The 20,441-nt window shown below is 35.4% G+C and overlaps 1 protein-coding gene across 15 annotated transcripts in view; it reads left to right on the forward strand.

Moving 5' to 3' along the window:
• Positions 1–20,441, forward strand: part of PPP1R9A (protein phosphatase 1 regulatory subunit 9A) — a 272,874-nt gene that overhangs the window by 212,733 nt on the left and 39,700 nt on the right. For all 15 annotated transcript variants that reach the window (XM_019729733.2, XM_019729737.2, XM_019729732.2 and 12 more), the window contains 4 exons: positions 4,004–4,057; positions 6,812–7,041; positions 8,509–8,605; positions 8,715–8,886. In XM_019729733.2, the coding sequence (XP_019585292.2) occupies positions 4,004–4,057; positions 6,812–7,041; positions 8,509–8,605; positions 8,715–8,886 (553 nt within the window). The remainder of the gene's footprint in view (positions 1–4,003; positions 4,058–6,811; positions 7,042–8,508; positions 8,606–8,714; positions 8,887–20,441) is intronic.

Below are 20,441 nucleotides of genomic sequence, written 5' to 3' on the forward strand. Positions count from 1 at the left end.
CTTTGTATGTAGTGTCGAAATACCCAGAGACTACCAGAGTGATCCATGGCTTCCAGTCCGAGTAATACTTTCTCATCTGAGAGGTGACAGTGAGGACCTATGCCTTAGGATTTTTGTGAGGTTTAAATGAAAAATGTATCCCAAAGTGGGTTCAGATTAGGTACGTGGTGAATGGGGGAATGGGTTGGGGGAGTCAGATCCGGGATAATTTCCACTCCACCACCTGCACGTGCCACAAACTTGAAGAAGCCATGTAACTTCTGAGCATCTTTCCCCCTCTGAACCATGAGGCTAGCACTGCCCATCCTGCTTCCCTCACAGACTCATTTGCATGACAAAGGAAATAGATACAGGCTCCTACAAACATGAGAACTTTAGTGTTAGTGGAAAGACTCCGGACTGAAATTTACCTAGCTTTGACACTTGTTAGTTCTGCAACTTAAGCTACTGAAAAAGTTTTTTTCTTCTATAAAATGAAAGAGTTTGATTAGTTTATTTTTGATGCTTTTCCTGTTAATAGTGATGGATTGTAGAAATTCTCTTCATGTGCATACAGACTTAAAGCAATCACATACCAATAATTTCTGGGCTTACGTACTAAGAAAACTGCACTAAAACTTCTGTCCATCTTCTGAATCATGTCTGAATTTATACACTTCATTCTCCTTTCCTATGTCTAAAGAATGTGGCTGTACTTAGTAACACTGCAGGCTTTTCTCAGTGTCCTCACCTCACTGCTAATGCATTCAGCTCTCTTCTGTTACCCATTTCGGTGAGATGGGGGTAGGGGGGAGGTTGATAACTGAAGATCAACTGGGTTGTTGCACAGTTTTACCTACGTTTGTCCCACACATCAGTGGATTAATCTGCCATGTGCATTCATAGCAATGAAAATGCGGCTTGGGACAAGAATTTCTAGAATCTGTAACCATGACAACCGTCTCCAGGCTCTTCATTTTAAAAATGTCACACCTGTAGTGCTTGTAAGAGCCTTGGACTTCGTCCCATCTAATCCTCTCCTTTTTCACATGGGAAACCAGGGCCCAGAGAAGCAAATTACTAGAGGCCACAGCGACTGAGCAAAGAAAGCCCAAAGTCGCAACAAACTGCCTGCTGTATACTTGGTTACCCTACAGGGAGTTAACCAGTGAGAAAATAAAATCTGGTGCTTCCCATAGTTCCAGTGTTCATCACAAAACCTGCCTTCGGTTGTCTTGCTCTTCTTTAGATAGAACCAGAGGTGTTCATTTTATTTCAGGTGTGACATTTTCCAGCATTTAGCACTTTTAACTGAGAAGTAGAGTTGGGGTAATCATATTTGAGTTTTTCTGATCATTCTTTCTTGATCTTGGCTACCTTTATAGAGGGCTGATTCTATGCTAGCCACTGTGCTATGCTAAAAGCTTTACACAGGTTATCTCATTTAGTCTTCCAGTAAGGGGTGTTATAACCTATGAGGAACTGCATCTTACAGGTGAGGAAAGTGAAGGTAAGAGAGGTTAAGTAATTTTCCAAAGTTATATAGCTACTACATGATAAGCCTGAGATGAATTCAAGCAGTACAACTTAACTACAGTAAATCCTCATTTAATGTATTCGGTAGGTTCTTGGAACTGTGGTGAAATGATGTATAATGAAACCAATGTTACTATAGGCTAATTGTTATAAACAGGACTTCAGTTCGTGTGGCATAGCATCACTATAAGGAAACAGCGTTGAATGAAATGGACATTTTTCAAGGACGTGCTGTACTCTTCACACTTGGCACATGGTAGAAAGAACAACGAGTTGATCTTGTCGGTAACAATTGCAGATAATCCAAAATCACAGAGGCACATGGATTTGCTGGGTGCACCAGTGTGTTCCCGCTGAAGTACAGAATCTCCATGGAAAATAATTTCTTATAGGGGTGTGTGTGTGTGTACGTGAGCATGTGTATATATTTCTATCTATATATAAACAACATATCATGTTTAACATCTTCAGCACTTTTGCCATTTGAGTTTATTAGCGTATATCGGTGGGGTAGATTATCGCTAATATTAGAAGAAAGGATGATCTTCACAGCATCTTGCACATAGCAGCTATTTGATAAGTGCCTATTGAATTAACCCTTATTTTCTAAGGAAAAAGGCACTGGATCAGGAACCAAAAGATCCAGGACCTAAGTCCTGGTTTTAACAGCAACTCACTGTGAGAACTAGACCAGGTCCATTTCCGGCAAGGAGCCATGGTTTTCCATGTCTAAAGTGAGTCCATAAGTGTAAGGATTCATGATTCTGCAGGTGGGCATTCAAGCAAGTCAGATTGGGTTGCCTGGCATTGTCAGGTCTGGAAAGATGCATTCAGACCAGGGTGCTTCCTCCTCTCTAGAGGCTGTTAGAACACAGAAGCAGCCCCTAGGAATCCAGACGGTGAATGGAGAAAGAGCCACATGGGTAATACTGCAGGAGTGACCAGATCCTAATGTGGGAAAGTAAGGTAACTGATGTGAGTGGGGCAGAATCAAACTTAAAACAGTTTCAAGATTAACGCTCAGGACCGAGAGCAGTAGCAGAGCTGTAGGAGTATGGAACCCAGTGCCTTAAACATAACAAGAGCCCCAAAAGCATCAAGGAGGGACCATTTTGCAGGAAGCTTGGGGGCCCTCAGATTCTGGGCTTTTATTCATTGGCATCTAATTGTGTGGATTCAACCTGTCCTTGATTCTGACTTCTTCTCCTCTTCATCCTTCCCATATGCCCCTCCTAGTCTGGTAAACACCAAGCAAATGCAGGTTATAAACCAAACAGAGAGCTGAGGTTTCTGAGATGTTTTGATCTCTAAAGGTTCTTGTTTCTATCCTTAACACCAGCTGACTCACTAACGTTTTTCTGATAAGAAAACCTTAGACTTATGTGATTGCAGTAATAGAAGTGTACAGTCCCTCTGGTACAATCCTAAATCCAAAATGGTCTGATTTTTAAAATAATTTTGTGACAAACTCCTTTGGGAGTGAACCTGATCAAAACTGATAGGGTACTATTTACAGTCTTTAGTGGGGATAGTCATGTTTGGTGGCAGAAATATTCATGTGTTTGATTACAGACTGCCTCCACAGACCCTGCTGTAATACTCAATTTACAGAATACTCAATTTATGGAAAATGCATCTTACTACCTTTCTGAAATTGGAAGAATTCTGAATTCCATAAACATCTGGTCCTGAGAATTTCAGAAAAGAGACTTGTCAACCCATAATATAAATTGCTTTCTGTAAATGTTGGTGTGTTTATTTATCCCTTAAGGAAATGAATACTTTGTCCTTCCTTTGCAGAGAAAACAAAGTGAGGGGAGGAGAGAAGCAAAACAAACATGTTAAGGAGGCTCTCGTGAATTTAATAAACTGTAGGCAAAGCTTTTTGGGGTCAGGGTTCTCAGTAGGAGTAGATATTTGGAGGACATAAATCTACATCTTTACCTTTCCTGCAATTAAAAATAATAATAATAAGAGATTTCGCTGTGGAACTGCATCCCCTTCTTCTCCCCCCTTGCAGCAGCCTGAGCTGTAAAAAGCTGCTCAGCCTAGTGTGTGCGTATGACTCACGGTACTATAGCGCCACCTTCCTTCCAGATTTGGAATCGAATCTTCACACTGCCACTGGCCAACTTGCCTGCTTCAACTGTTTAATCCACAAGCAAGGAAACGATTCCTTGACACTCAAATCATAAAAGAAGAGCTGCAAAGGGGACAAGAAAATGTGTTTTCTTCTCTTTGGTCTCTGAGCAATTAAATTCGTAATCTAATCTGATGTTAGGGAGTGTGGGCCATAAACCCTGTGTTTAATTAGTTTGCACCTAGTGAGTCATTTTACACACTAGACATTTTAATTTACAACCTGCTGCATTGCAGCACTTTTCTAGGACTTTGCTATGTAATATGATACTCTTCTAGTTGCTGAGGCTTTAAAAATATAGGTATGCTTTCCTTGTTCAGATTTTTTTTCTTTCTTTTCAATTTTCAGTTGCAAATCAAACATGCAGTTACAGAAGCAGAGATTCAAAAATTGAAGACCAAGGTAAGCACCACTCAATACGTGGTGTTTGAAATTGTACTTTTTAAGCTTCGGATGCTATGAATAAATTCAACCCTAGGACTGAAATATTTGTCCCATGCATTTAAAACAATTCAAAAGTGACAGATTCATTTCCACTCTTAGATGCACAGAGAAACCTGCCAGTGATAGCATGTACCCACTAGGGGGTAAGCACCCCCTTAGTGAAACTAGCACAATACATTAAAAACACTTATTTACACATATGTGTTTTCCTCTGAGCTTTCCTCAAAAAGTAAACATTTTTAATGGTTCCAAATTACGTTTTGACCACTGATTCCTTAAGCACAAGCTGTTATACTGTATCTCGCTTTATCTTATTTTTAATAGTTTTAATCATTTATTTTTAACTTATTCTTTGGAAACAATGTATTTTAACATAGCACATGTATTATTTTTATAGAAAAAATATCCAATTCCTAATAAATACTATGAAATTTAGTATAATATATGAATAATTGCTTTTAAGTGCCAGATGCTACTGGAAATATTTAGTTGTTCACATTATTTAAATTTATGGAAAAAAACAGGTCATGATGAAAGCGTGTATGTATTTTTAGTTTATATACTGGGGGTGTCAAAAAAGTACATATAAGTGACACTTGGGTCAACGTTGTTCAAGCAGTGGTTCGCCGTAATCAAAACTGTCTGGACACTGATGGTAACCACTTTGAGCACCTCTTGTAATTTCAGAAGTCAAACGTGCCTTGTATTCATCTTCTGTTATTGGTATATATTAAGTATTACAGTTTTAATAGTTTTTTTCCTTTTCTAAAATGTGTATACATTTTTTTGGCACCCTCTGTATAAAATTCAAAAGGGCATTTTTATTTGGTAATGTGTAAGGTGCTTGTATATTCCTAGAATTGTGTCTAGTTTTATCAAATATGTAATTTTCAGAGATTTAAAAGTATCTTCTGAATTCCTTTTAAAACAACGTTCTTTATTGTTTTTATGCTCTTTTAAAAATGAAAACGTAATTTCTCCTCCACCACTAATGATCTGTTTTCCTGTTCACATTGAACACTTGTTTTGCTTTTTCCATGTGTTTTAAATGGAGATGAATTAGCAAGGCTATTTTGGTTAAATGGTATTCCCAGCTAATAACTCTGTAGCTCTTTAGTCAAAACATGTCTATACATCATTCATGGTGTCAGCCAAGCTCTGTGAATAATAATTTTTAAATTAGTACTGGGTGGTAAATAAACAACTGAGTACAAAACACTGCTTTAAAAAGATGCAGTAAAAACCTGGTCCTGTATTAAATTGCTATTGTTTCTTGGTGTAGAATGGAAGAATCAAAGACTTTTAAAAATTGTTGGTTACAATCAGGGAAAAAAGTTCCCCTTTGGTTGTAAGTGCTTTAACAAAGCTTATGTTTTAGACTGTAAACATTTATTTAGAAAATCCTATAAATTAATATTTTATATTTTTTTCTCATTATTGTATTGGCATATAATATCCACAGATTAGCTTACTTTATTATGATTCTGTGTCCATATTTAGACAGAATTTAGACAGAATAGAATTCCTAATTTTGAAATGTTCTTGACTACTTTTTTACTTTTTAACCTCTTTTGCCAGTGTATTTAGTTTAAAATATACATAAAAACATATATATAGATTTCATTTGCAGAATGCTGTATGATTTTGGAATGTCTTGGATTTTGAAAATTGATGGTTTATAATGACTCTGCATCCTTTTGAACTGTAAAAGAGGAATATGGAAAAGATGAAGTACTAGCTTAAAGATCAAACAATTATAGTGAATAAATGGCATTTGACCTCTCACCTAAAGGATCAGCCTTGAGTTTCTATAGAAATGAGGAGATTGGACTAGTATACGGTCTATTCCTAAGAGTCCCTGGAAGCAGAAACCACAAGAAGCTGCCTTTCTGTCGCATTGGAGGGATTTAAATTAATTAAGCAATAATTTATATTTTCACTTAAACCCCGTCTTTTATACTTTTATGCAGATGAGGGTTTATAAGGCTCAGAATACTGCCAGCAAAATAATAAGCTACAGATTATGTTCACATGTCAATTGAAATTAAGGATGTAATAATATCATCAAAAGGGCTAAAAACAAAGTAAAAATAACTAAGATTTACCAGATTATTATGTCCAAGGAGTTAGTCCAAGCACGCTGATGTTAGAGAACTTCAGTTACTTGCTCAAGGTTTAAAGGCCAGTCATGGCAGAACTGGGATTCAAATCTAAACTGAATGACTCGAGTCTCCTTCTTAAGCCTTAGGCCCCACTGTGCTTCTGGCCCTCGCTCCTTCCCAGTTTGCCTCTTCCCTACCTTTAGCTGTTTTTGTTTGTTTGTTTGTTTGTTTTTACCATAAGTAAATAAATAACCCCTAAAAGAAAGCATGTTGAAATTCATTGGCTAGACTCAGTCAAACTCTGAAATGGTCTTTACTGCTCACAGAATTTCAGACTACATAGTGTGACGGAAAGATCATGGGAGTTGGACTCAAACCCCCGTTTTATCATTTATCAGATGTATGACCTTGGACAAAGCATTTCACTTTTCAAGGCTTTCATTTTATAATCTATGAAATGATGAAAATAACACTTGCTCTTCACATCTCAAGGTGTTTGGTGATTGAGTATATGTAAATTGAATTTAATCTAAAACATGCTATAAAAATACAACGGATTTTGCTAAGTAAGTACCCAGATTATCTTTGCCTTGACATTTTATTTATCCAGCTGCAAGCAGCAGAAAATGAGAAAGTGAGGTGGGAACTAGAAAAAACTCAACTCCAACAGAATATAGAAGAGAATAAAGAACGAATGCTGAAGTTGGAGAGCTACTGGATTGAGGCTCAGACATTATGCCACACAGTAAATGAACACCTCAAAGAGACTCAAAGCCAATATCAGGCCTTGGAAAAGAAATACAACAAGGCGAAGAAATTGATCAAGGATTTTCAACAAAAGTAAGCCGCGTCTAATGACTAAAAAATAGTTGTGTGTTTTTAAAAAAGGTTTATATCCAGTAATTTTGCAATATCTAATGAAATAGAAAAGATGACCTCAGAGTTATCCCTCTAAGAAGCATAGTTAAAGCAAAAATAGACATTAAGTTTTAGAAATCACTTCTACCATTTTTTTCATAGGAGATTATATTTTGTTTCTTTTACCATTTTTTTGGCAACCAGTTACGTCATGATTTTTTTTTTTGATAGTTAATCAATAATAGTAACTGTTAAAACATTTGACTAGCTATCCTTTTTGAAACATCTTGGTGATTCAGAAGCAAAAAGCCCAGATGAAGTCATGCAGAATGACTACTGGACATAGTACATGCAGAGCAGCAATTAGGGCCTTGCTGAGGCTGTTTCTATCTCTATTCTTAGAATCAGTAACTGCAAAATTTTCCCACTACAGAGAGTATAAATATTGACTAGCAAGACCCCCTGCCCTGCCACTTCACTGCAGTAAGAGACCATCACCGCACTCTGCTCTTTAATTTCAACAGCTCTTTCTGAGATTCCAGTGCTGCTTTGCTTCTATCTGTTGGATCTTAGTCTAATTTCAGGGAGACTTTCACTGGATTTTTTTTCATCAGTTACTTCTGGCTAACTAAAACAATAAAACGTAATGCCAGTGTTACTTCTGGTTTTCCATGCCAAGCCCCAAAAGCTAAGAATATATGCAAGATTCATTATATCTCTGTTATATCCTCTCATGGAAATAATGTTCATAATATTTAAAAGAGATTGCTATAAAAAGTTTATTGTTAAAAAGGGGAAAATTGTTCTTTGTAAACGTGAATTCAGTACATTGCTATTTTAACTCTTCTTGCCAAAAATATATCTATCTCCATTTCGTGTAATAATTTTATGATAAGTTTTGCTAAATTTGCATATTATATTCCAGGCTCTCAAAATGCAGATATTTCTCCTCCTCATATTATCCTCAGGTGTATAAGTGACAGCTCCCCCTCAGTTTTTCTGGTCCACCCAAGCCCCTTTCTATTGTCATTCATAGGAAGTAATCTTATTATAATTATCTTTTTCAACCTCTTACAATCCAGTTCCATCAGTTTACTAGGTATATTACTTTGTAAATGTGGAATGATATCTACCTGACATGTAATTATCTCCACTAAATTACCTATGGTGAGTCATTTGTTCATTAGCTCCTATCTAAATATATATGGGTGCTACAAATGAAAATCATCATAAGCAGAATCAAAGCATTTTTCTTTACTTTGTGATGCATTGAAATGTTTTATTTGCTTTCATTATTATATACCTTTTCTCGAACTGTGACTGAGTTTTAGTTATTTAAATAGCTGTCCAGTTATTTACCTGTGCAGTTCATTGCTTCTGATACGAACTTTCACATTTTCTCATTTACTGAGTGTTTGATGCAATCAGATCTATTATTTTCTTCTTAAGGGAACTTGATTTCATCAAAAGACAGGAAGCAGAAAGAAAGAAAATAGAAGATTTGGAGAAAGCTCATCTTGTGGAAGTTCAAGGCCTCCAAGTACGGGTGAGTTATGTGCTCAAAGCCACTAAATAATGGGATAGTTTTGCCTAGCACTTGGAGAGGAGTGCTGGTTTAGTGTTTTATACGTGGCTTTTTTTGATTTTTTTCTTAGATTAGAGATTTGGAAGCTGAAGTGTTCAGGTTGCTGAAGCAAAATGGGACTCAAGTTAATAATAACAACAACATCTTTGAGAGAAGAACATCTCTTGGTGAAGTCTCGAAAGGAGATACCTTGGAGAACTTGGATGTCAAGCAGACATCTTGTCAGGATGGCCTAAGTCAAGGTTTGTTTCACCTAACTGCAAAGATTGCTTTTAATGACTGTAGAACGTGGCCTTACATTCTTCTTTTTCGTACCCCGAGGTTTAAAAGTTGAAAAAGCCTTCCTACTGTGGGAAAGAAAACAAGGCTTATCAAAATAGGAATTTATCATGTAGCACTTATCTTATCGAAAATAAGTGCTTTGATGTAAAGAAATAACAAAATTCCAACTTAATACAAGCCAGATATTTTAAAACCATCATAATATCGATAGACTTAATAAAATTCCTTAAAGTGATGATTCATCCCATCTAGAGTAAGCTACACGACTTAGGTATTAATGCATAAGGCTTAAGTTTTTTAAATCACTTAAGATCTTTTTCAGAGCATCAGAAGACTGACTATCTGCTTCCAGCACTTGGAATTCATTGAGTTAAGAAGTTCTGTATAAGTTTTGTGCTTTTCCCTTGGTGTCCTATATACAGAGGTTGCCAAAAAAATGTATACACATTTTAAGAAAGAAAAACCAGCTGTATTAGAACTGTAACACTCTATGTATTTCTATAACAAAAGATGAATACAAAGCATGTGTATACATTTTTTTGGAACCCCAGGTGTGTGTGTGTGTGTGTGTGTGTGTGTGTGGTGTATTTCTCATTCTTTCCTGTCAAAGACCAAATCAGACCAAAACACTGGAAACATTTTCTATATAAATGATTGTCTTCTTTTATGCACCAACCATAAATAAATCACTGATTTTCTCAAACACACATACACCCATACATAAATTGTGTGTATATGAATGTGAATGAATGGTTTAATATCTATAGTATATTTATAAATTAGGAAATGTACAAGAATTTATACTGATAAATATACGGGAGGATATAAAGCTTTGGGTTACATCTTTTAAAATAGCTACCTCGTAGTTCTTGGAAAAAGTGAAAATAAAAGAATGGTTGTGTCACAGCATTGTCCTGAGATAGTCGACAGCTCACAGGCTGTGATTGGACACGCAGTAAAACTGTTCACTGATGAGAGGTTTAAATTTTTGGTGATCTTCCTCACGTATTAACATGTCTCCAAAGAGATTTTCCTGATAAACAAGTTTTTAGATCATGTTAACTTGTAGAATTAAACTCTTAGCCATTAAAAATGAAAAGTAATGGAAATCTTCACTGAAAATTAAAGCAATATTTAGAGATTTGAGACCATTATCTCAGTGTGTGTGTGTGTGTGTGTGTGTGTGTGTATGTGTGTGTGTGTATCTTTGCTGGGTTTTCCCTTCATAAGATATAATCTGTAAATAATGCCTCCCGGGCAGCTTAAATTGGAGTATTTAGCTCCAGCATTACCACTAACTGAAGAGCTCTGTGATTTCAGGAAGGTTATTCAACTTCTCTGGGTTGGTTTTACTATGTAAACTATAAAAATAGTAACACTTCCTTCTTCCCCACCCTAAAGGGTGTTTTAAGGGTATATGACTTAGTCTATGGGGTAAAAACAAAAAAGCAATTTTATTAGAGCCTTCACAGAATTACAGTATTTATATCTGGAACTCTGTAAAACTAATTTCTAAAGAAAAATCTCAGAAATCAAATCAAATTTTTTTTCATGTTGTTGAATATTTTAATTCTTAAAATTAATTGCAGATTATAGTAAGTATATGTGCCTGCTGTGGCATGCACAAAGTATAATCAGTAACCAGTAGCTTTCCAGAATCCAATTCATTTCCATTCACATCTTTCAGTTAAGAAATCTGTATCTTATTAAACATATAATTAATGGTATTTATTAAATTATATGACTATAGAAGATCAACAAACTGTACTCTTAACATACTGATTTGGATCAAAACCTTACATTTCTTCTGAACCCTTTTTCTCTTCTACAGCCTCCATTTTGCCACATAATTACCAGTTTCCCTAGCAACACTGTCGGTTCACAGTGAGATGCTAAGACTACTAATTCTTGCTGAAACCAACCCATGCTTGTGCAGTAGAGGTAGAATCAGTCATCTCAGACATTAGTAGTATACATATCAAGCGGTGCTTGCTCTTCCAGTTTTGCTGCCGAAGACAGTCAGTGATAAATCTTGAATTTCAATTGCTTGATTACATAAACTAAATGGCTTGGTCAGTAACTAGATAGGAATGCTCTGGAAAGCACTTTTCTAAATTGATCCTTTGCTTCCGTTGCTAGGGAACGCTAAAGTCCTAGAGGTTTAGAAAAGGCAGTAGAATTGCAGGCGAAACCACAGGCCTTTGGGTGTTGCAGAACCACCCCCCATGCCCCCCCACACACCCCCGCCCCCAACACACACCTTTTTGCAGCAGGATGAGCACAGTGGTTACAGTCAGTTCCACGAGTTCCTGCCCCTTAGACAGTGTTCTGCCTCCCCACCTCCTGTGAACTGTCCGGTTCTCACTTGCTTTCCAAGCACTGGAGTGTTTTATTGATAGGATGAGTTGTTTAGCATACTTTTAGGCTTTGAGGCAGATCAATGAAGCAAAAGGATTATCAATGATAGGTCAATGAAAAATGATGTTAAAATGAAATAATTTAAAAAAAACAGAGAGAGAGAGAGAGAGAAGGGAAGGGGAGAGTGGAGGAGTCAGGAAGGAAAGAAGAGGAAAGGAAGAGCACATAAGCAGCCATGTCTTCACATGTGCTCATGTTCTTCTAGGACAGAGCTTCCCAGCTGGGGATGGATTCTGCAACTCTGAATATAGACTTACTGTAAAATTTTACAATGATAAAACCATTTTTCAAACCATGCACAAATTTACCACGGTTATATTTAAACATCATTTATATGGTTCTCTCTATAAACTAAGCCCACTCAAGTGTCTCATTAAATTTTTGATAGAGTATATATATAAATTTATTATTATTATATTCTGTATTTTTCTTAACATAATAGGTAAAGCAAATATAAAAATTATGTTTTCACCACAAGCCATAACAAATCCCAAATCCCTTCTAATCTATGCCAGTGTGCTGGTCAAATATTTTATGTGATCCAGGGTGTGAAAAACAATAATTTTGCCCTACTGCCATGTTTCGTGTTTGTCATTTTTTCGTGTTGAAGTAATTCTGATCTATATAAGAGTTTTCTACCTTGTCTCCGCAAGTGCCCTGAACTATGTCTGAATATGTCTATGGCTGCCCAGCTGATTAAGTCAGGACTAGACTAAGAGCGGAGAACAGGCATGTATGAGAGATCTTGGTGAGGCAAAAGCATTGTCGTCTTAGTTTGATTAGATTCCCTACAAAAGTCACTTAATCAACATGCTCTTCCTAAGCTTCTAGATATTGCAGGATCCTTATGATCATACTGTTTTGAGCTTCAAATGTTTTAAATGCTCTTTGGTAAAGGTTATGCGTAGTCTATAGACAGACTGAAAGAAAGACTAGGACTGATAGGTAGAAATTATATGAAGGCAGATTATGATTACCCTATCGTAAGAGATGAGAAGTAAGTATGATGCTCCTTTCAAAAAGTTATTTTAAATACTGAAAGCCTGGTGACACACTGACCTATAAGAGGAAGGGTGGCTACTAAGTAGGAAGAACAGTGTTTGGCCCTGGTAAGTATGAAACAAGGTATATGATTTGTAGGGTGGCTGGGACCAAGGGTGCAGAAGATGAACAGTTTGATATGAGACAAATAAATAGATGATATAAACATTTTAAGAGATGAGAGGATTTTTGAAGAAGAGGAAAAAAATGAAAAATTAAAATAATTTTTCCTGTTTTATAGACCTTACATTAAAGGTGGGACCCAAAGGTGTGTGTTATAGGGTAGTCTTGGAGTAAACACAGGCTTTGAACATCTGAAGAAGAGTTTATACTTAATTCTGTAAGCATTGTGACCTATTAACAGTTCTGAGGCATAACAGAAGCTAGGTCACTCGTAGCTTTATAAATTTAGTAAATTTAATCCAAGGATCCCTGTGAAGTTTGGGTATTACTACCAAATGCTTGTTCCTTCTCACACCCACCTACTCAGCCAGTGGGCCACCAGTTAGATAGCAATGCATGTTGTTTTCCCAGCATGTGAACATTCAAGGTTATATAAGGCATTTTATCCTTAGTTACTTACTATTCCTTAGCTCTAACCAGAACTGAGCAAGAATTATAGGAAAGTCTAGATTTTCAGAATAGATTGTGACTGGTATTAATTACTTACTCCTGGATGTCTTTAAGTTTGCTACTTTCCAGGTAATTTAAGAATATCCTGGAGAAAGGAGCATAAGGATATGAAAATAATACCTTCTTGCTTCCTCTCTTTTCCTTTATTTTGTTTTCCCACAAGATGGTTTGTCTGTTGAAGTAAGGTTCCGGATTTCCCAAAAGTTGACCCTAAGATGATTGTCTGCACCTGAATCCTGAACGCACTATGTGAGGTCCCACACCCAGGACTTGTGGGCATGTCAGTGGAGCTCTCAAGCCTGCTTAGATGCTCAAGCTACCCAATTCTCTGGTCATCAGGCCCCATCCACATGGGATTGGCTTGTTGTGACCCAGTTGTTGGCTTATTTGTTTTCATGGAATATGATTTCTTTTAATTGAATCACTTCTATGAAATTTACTCAGACTTAAAGTCTTTATTAGGAAGAGCAAAGGGAGATAACCGACAGTCACTAGGTGTAGCTGCCTTTTTTTCCCCTCCCATGTGTTTTTAAATTCTTATCCTTCATTCAGTCATGTAGTATCTGGAAGTAACTTGAAGAGACCCCTCTATATGACAGATAGGGTGAATTGAAACTGGAAAGATAAGGGAGAACAATGAGGATGAAGACAGTGTGGAACCAGAAATGATGCTGCAAGTATATATATAACATACATACACTATTTCTGAGGCTAGGCCTTTAATTTGGCTCTAAGCTTTCCAGTTACCAGAAGGAAGGAAACTTTGTCCATTGCACTATTCAAGTGTTCATAAGATTAAAAAAAAAAAACCTGCTCAAGAGAAGTACAACTATTGGTACAAATAATGCATGATTTGGAGCAGTCATATTAATATTGATAGTATCCTTACAATAGATTCATTGATGATTGTATTAGGACATTTTCACACAGTGACCTTCAGTGTAGATGAAAGGCATCACACAGATATATAATGTAGTGTTCAGTAAAAGCAATTTAAATTACTGGAGGGAGAAGGATGAGATATGATGGTACCTAGCTCTATTGACCTAGCTTGGTGCTCTGTCATGTATGTCAGGTCAAATTTGTTAACCATGTTCAAAACCTCTAGAATGTGTTACTGAAAGAGATGGGTTTAAAAAAAAAAAAATTCTCACACTGAAAGTGTGGATTTTCTGTTTCTTGTTTTGGTTACCTCACTTTTTGCTTTATGTGTTTGAGGTGATGTTAATGGTTGTTTACAATTTAAAATTATCATATCTCCTCAGTAGATTGACCTTTTTTTTTAATTTATTTTTTTTAATTTATTGGGGTCACAATTGTTAGTAAAATTACATAGATTTCAGGTGTACAATTCTGTATTACATCATCTATAAATCCCATTGTGTGTTCACCACCCAGAGTCAGTTCTCCTTCCATCATCATATATTTGATCCCCCTTACCCTCATCTCCCACCTCCCACCCCCCTTACCCTCTGGTAACCACTAAACTATTGTCTGTGTCTATGAGTTTCTGTTTCTCATTTGTTTGTCTTGTTCTTTTGTTGTTTTTGGTTTATATACCACATATCAGTGAAATCACATGGTTCTCTGCTTTTTCTGTCTGACTTATTTCGCTCAGCATTACACTCTCAAGATCCATCCATGTTGTCACAAATGTTCCTATATCATCTTTTCTTACCGCCGAATAGTATTCCATTGTGTATATATACCACAACTTCTTTATCCATTCATCTATCGAAGGACATTTTGGTTGTTTCCATGTCTTGGCCACCATAAACAAAGCTGCGGTGAACATTGGAGCACACGTGTCTTTATGTATAAATGGTTTCAGATTTTTTGGGTAGATACCCAGGAGAGGGATTGCTGGGTCATATGGCAATTCTATTCATAATTTTTTGAGGAACCTCCACACTGCCTTCCATAACGGCTGCACCAGTCTGCATTCCCACCAACAGTGTATGAGGGTTCCTTTTTCTCCACAGAGTAGCTTGACCTTTAATCATTAGAAAATATCCCTCTTTATTTCTAATAATTCACCTTATTATCGACTTTGTCTGATATTTGAAGAGCTATATCAGCTTTCTTTTGGTTAGTGTTTGTATGGTATATCTTTTTTTCCCATTCTTTTACTGCACTCTTTCTGTCCTTTGTATAGTTTTTTACTTTGTTGTACTTTCTCAATCTTATTTTTAAAATTTTTCTCAATATTTATTTTAAAATGAACTTAGAAAGTTGCTATGTATTTTTTTACTGATATAAGTACATTGAGTTTAAATCTAACATCTTACTGTTTGTGATATAACAAAAAGAACACCTTTTTGTTCTTTTTATTTACTTTCTTGCCTTAAAGTGAGGATTTTTACATTTATTTTTCCCTATGTTAACTTTTATTCTTCTTTTTATGGATACCTACAGATACCATTTAGAATCTTTGCAGGAGAGGATGGGCCAAATATTTAGTAAGCTATTCATTCAACCATTGTGATTCCTTTAAATTTATTTTTTTATCTCCAAACAAGTTTATTAGCATGACTAAAAACATTTTATTAAATAATGACAGAAAAAAATTTCTCAACATAAAAGAATATCAATGTCTACACCTTATAACCAATATTTGAAAATGAATGGATGGCCCGACAAGCTTATTGCCTGTCTTTATTTTATTGAAAACAATTCATTTATTGGTTTCATGTGAAGTCATGACTATTTTGTTCAGGAATGATTCCTTACTGCAATTAAGTAAAAAAATAAATAAATAACTTTCATAATTACAATGTGACCTGCATTATTGAGTAAATAGTTGATAAAAATCCTCAAAGGATTGGAGTTTTGTTTTTTATTTTAAAAGAACAAACATACCCTTTATGTACTACAAGTATTGTAGTTCTTAAATGAACTTTTAATAACTATTGAGTGGCAATAAGTTAAAGGTCCTATTCTCTGGCAAATGGATTGAGTATGGTTTTGTATTTAACTAATGGAGTATATTTAACAAACAACGAATATGAAGATGCAGTTAATGCATTTTTATGAGATTTAAGTTAACACAGTTATGTTCCAGAATAGAGCTGTTCTTCCCCTCTGAGGTAACCAGAGTGAACACCCATTGGCTGGCCAGGATTCTCTCCATTAAAAAAATAATAATCTACTCGTTCATAAAGATATACATTAAATTCAGAAATGTGTTTTAAATATATATATTCTTCCAGAATAGAGTTCTTCCTCCGCTCTAATAATTTGTATATTATCATTCCCAACTTGTGTCTATGCAAGGAACACATAGTTAGTTTAACATTAGAAAACTCATATATAATTCACCTGTTTAACTAGAGGAAAAATGTGTATAATTATCTCATTAGATGAAGACAAACATTTAATAAAATTGAACACTTATTCATGATAAAAAAAACTTATCAAGCTAGAAATACAAAGTAACTTTCTTAACTTGGTGTGAGGCTAACAAAAGTTTATATCAAACATCACATTAAATAGAGAAATGTTAAAATCAATAATTTCCTTTAAAATTAAGAATATTTTTAATATCTCATCACTAAATATGCTATGACCACTTCTATTCAGTGTTGTCCTAGGGGTCCTAGCAAGTATTAGGCAAACAAAAGAGATAAAAGATATAAGGCATGAAAGTGAAGAAGCAAAATTATCATTATTCATTGATGACAAAATTGAATAAAGTAAAAACTCAAGAGTCTATAAATCATTAGAATTAAGAGTTTAGCAAGGTGGCTAGCTCTAAGAATCATTAGACATCAATCCATTCTAACAAACAGAAAATGTAAAATTTTTTATGAGATAATTATAATAGCAAAAAGATAAGGCAGGCAGTATGAATTTAATAAAAGAAACTCAAGACCTATGAAAATACATTCAAGAAGACCTATGTAAATAGGTCTCGATGTTATAAAAATGCCATTATGCTAAATGAGCCTGTATATTTCATACAGTTTTGATGTATGTGAATTTAAACAAGGCCTTTATTTAATTTAATTTAATTTATTTTTTTAGAACTTGACAAGTTGTCTCTAAAACGTACACGAAAGAACAACTTGGCCCAGCATAGTCAGGATACTCCTACAGAAGTACAAGTTGAGGGAACTTGTTCTTTTAGATCCCAAGACTCATTATAAAGTAACTGATTAACACAGTGTGGTATAGTCTCAACAATTGACAAGTAGACCAGTGCAAAAGATTAGAGTCCAGAAACAGACTGATCCATTTATGTCAATTTGAGGATAATACAGGGCTGACACTGCAGATTAGTGGAAAAAGGACAGACTAACAAATGGTGCTGGGAAAATTAACCATTCATATGGGGAAAAATGTAATTGGATTCGACCTCATATCATTTATGAAATAGATTCCAAATGGATTAGTCTCAAATATGAACTGCAGTATTTAAACCTGAAATCTATGTAATTTTACTAATAATTGTCACCCCAGTAAACTTTAATTAAAAAAAAACAAAAGGACAACATAGGAGAATGTTTATATGATTTCTGAAGATGCAAAAATTCCAAATCATAAGAAAAGTTTGATAAATTTGATCACCGTAATATTAAGAAAAATCTCACCTTCAAAAGACATGGTAAAGAACATGGAAAGAGAAGCCAAAAATTGAGAGAAGATATTTGCAGCCTGTATAACTAAGAAAAAGCATTGTTATCCAGAATATACTAAGAGCTCACACCAGTCATAGGAAAATACAACTAACTGGACAAAACACATAAGCAGTCAGTTCATTAAAGAGGAAACCCAAAGGTTGGTGAACACATAAAAAAACATTCGCCCTCATTAGTAAAAATAAAACAATTGGCAGGGATAGTTTCACAGTAGTATGTGATTGCCAGCATGTAGGAAAAAGGACAACTCATATAGCTATTTTTGTTCAGACCACCTGATATTATCCAGTAAAATGGAAGATGTGTAAATGTTATGGCCAAGTTAACTTCTCTGTGTATGTATCCAATCTAGAAACTTGCCATGTGTTGAAAAGACGTGTTGAAAATGGCACAGCAGCATCGTTCAGAATAGCTTCAGTAAAAAGGCCATCCTAGTCATACTCTTCAACATAATGTGGAGCAAACAACCAAAAAAATGATTCGTAGAATATTATGTACAATTTGTTACCATATATATAAAGTTAAAAAGCAAGCAAAAATAATCAGTACATTTTTTAGGGATACTGTTGTGGAACAAGTAGGAGAGAAAAAAAAACGGCTACAACTAGAAATGGGGCATAGAGAAGGCTTCAAAACCACTAATTTTATTTTTTAGGCTTGATGGTAGGTACATGGGTGTCTTATTTTTTTTCTTTTTCTGTATGACATATATGGCATAGATTTTTGTATAAATGAAGTCTTTTAAAATAGAAAAAAATTTAACTAGCATAATTGAAAGATAAGAATGAGAAAAATGACACAAGATTTTTTTAGGCTTAAAAATATTAGTGTAAGATTTAGTGAGAAAAAACAAAGCCAGCCCTAGGCAGACATTTACATCGATGAAGTTCCCGAGGTCACTGGACTCCTGCAAGATACCGTTTTCTGCTGAGGCTGTAACCATGTTGTCTTTTTTGCCTTTGCCTGAGCATTCAGTGTAGGTGGCTCTTTTCAGATACCTGTGGCTGGGGGCCACGTCAGACCCCTACCGCCACATCTGATTCATTTCTTGGTAGAGCCTGAGAGTACATTCAGTATTCACTTTCAGCATTGCAACCCAGAATTTTAAAATAAGGTTAAAAGCATGATTAAAGCCAGACTTCATTAAATGGAAAGCCATTAAAAGGAAAGGGAATGCTTGCACTACATTATCAGGAGTCTTATACAACAGCATTAGCTACAGGACAGTGAGGTAATTACTCCATACTGTCATTGTTTAGTTCTAAATTGGGGTGAGGGAGAATCCTGGAGTAGAGTCAAGCTTTCTTTATCACGAATTCAGATATAATTTCTTGTTAAACTTTCACAATTTTCATTTTCCCTGAACAAATGATTTTCAATCACTAATCCCCGATAAATAATTTTGACCATGAGGTATTATTGAATTGCACTAATTAAAGGGTGAACGTTCCTAGTAAATCACTGTGGAAAATTTTAATGAACAAGCCAAATGAATGAGAAATCAATACTTATTGATTGTTTTCTGGCATATCATTAAAACCAAAATCTGTCCTCTTACTCAAAAAAACAAAGCACCTAAATTGCCTGTCAAGTTTTGTGCAAGTTTTGCATATGTCTATGAGTAAGCCATTAAGACTTTTGTTGCCAAATCAACACGGCATTCAAAAGGAGGTATTCAGTTGCAAAATGACGACGCTCCTTGGTTCATATTTCTCACTGAATCTTCATAAGTTCGCAGAAGTCACCAGACCCTTCAGTCATACTGAGGTACACATTAGTACAAGAAAATATCTACAGTTGTTTTGATGGAAAACAAGTTATTTTTGTCAGAATGAGTTTAATCTTAGTAACTTTTTGTACATTTTAGGAAAAGTTGGCTACTTTATGTTTGATTTTGGCTTTTGAATTTTATTTGCTTGCAATCGATGGATAATGATCTTCTGGAAGTAACAAGAATTTTAACCCAAATGTGGGCTGTAGCCCCTTTTCCAAGAAACTACACAAGATAGCTGTATTCTGAAATGCTTTTTATATTTTATAAACATGTTCTAGTTCAGCATGAATGGTAATTATATAGATTGGAAGAGATCATATAGTTATGCTCAGGTAAACTGACTAAAAGAATCGCCTGGGAACAGGGTGGAGGGATGTAGACGTGGAAGGGAGAAGATGCTGCATGGAGTGGTTTGTGTGAATAAAGTGCATGCGTGGGCTCCTGTGGATTGTGGTGGGCCACAGATTGCACTTAAGATATCTCCTGGCCAAGAGGGAAACACGATCAATTATGAGGTTACAGTATCTATAAAATTAAAACTCAGCAATGAGCAGCTATTTCCAGAATTAGATCCAGAAAATCCTCTTGTGTATATGGTTTTGAACAGTGTGCCAACCATATTGTTTCAGTAGTTATAAGATCTAGATCCTTAAAGTTGTTTCTGTTAATGGAGGCACTAACATCAGGTTATCACTGAATTCCTTTAGGTGGACATGAAGTAGTATTGTGCTTCCATGTCTGAGACCTAGAGGAAATTCCACTTACGAGGAAACTCAAGAAACACTAGAATGTAGGTGCCCTGAAAAACTATTGCTTGTGTGTACAAATCACTATTAAGGGAGCTTTGAATATTTAGTTCCTGTTTACAGACTTCACTAAATGAACATGTACTAACCTTTAAAATTGCATTTATAAATTTGTTATGTTTGATTTCCTTTTTAAGTACGATTAGTAACTGACAATCTTCACAAGTACTTTAGAAATTCTTATACATCTAGTATATGACATATAC

The sequence above is a fragment of the Rhinolophus sinicus genome, linkage group LG09, assembly GCF_036562045.2.
Source record: "Rhinolophus sinicus isolate RSC01 linkage group LG09, ASM3656204v1, whole genome shotgun sequence".
In the NCBI taxonomy this organism is placed as follows: Eukaryota; Metazoa; Chordata; class Mammalia; order Chiroptera; family Rhinolophidae; genus Rhinolophus; species Rhinolophus sinicus.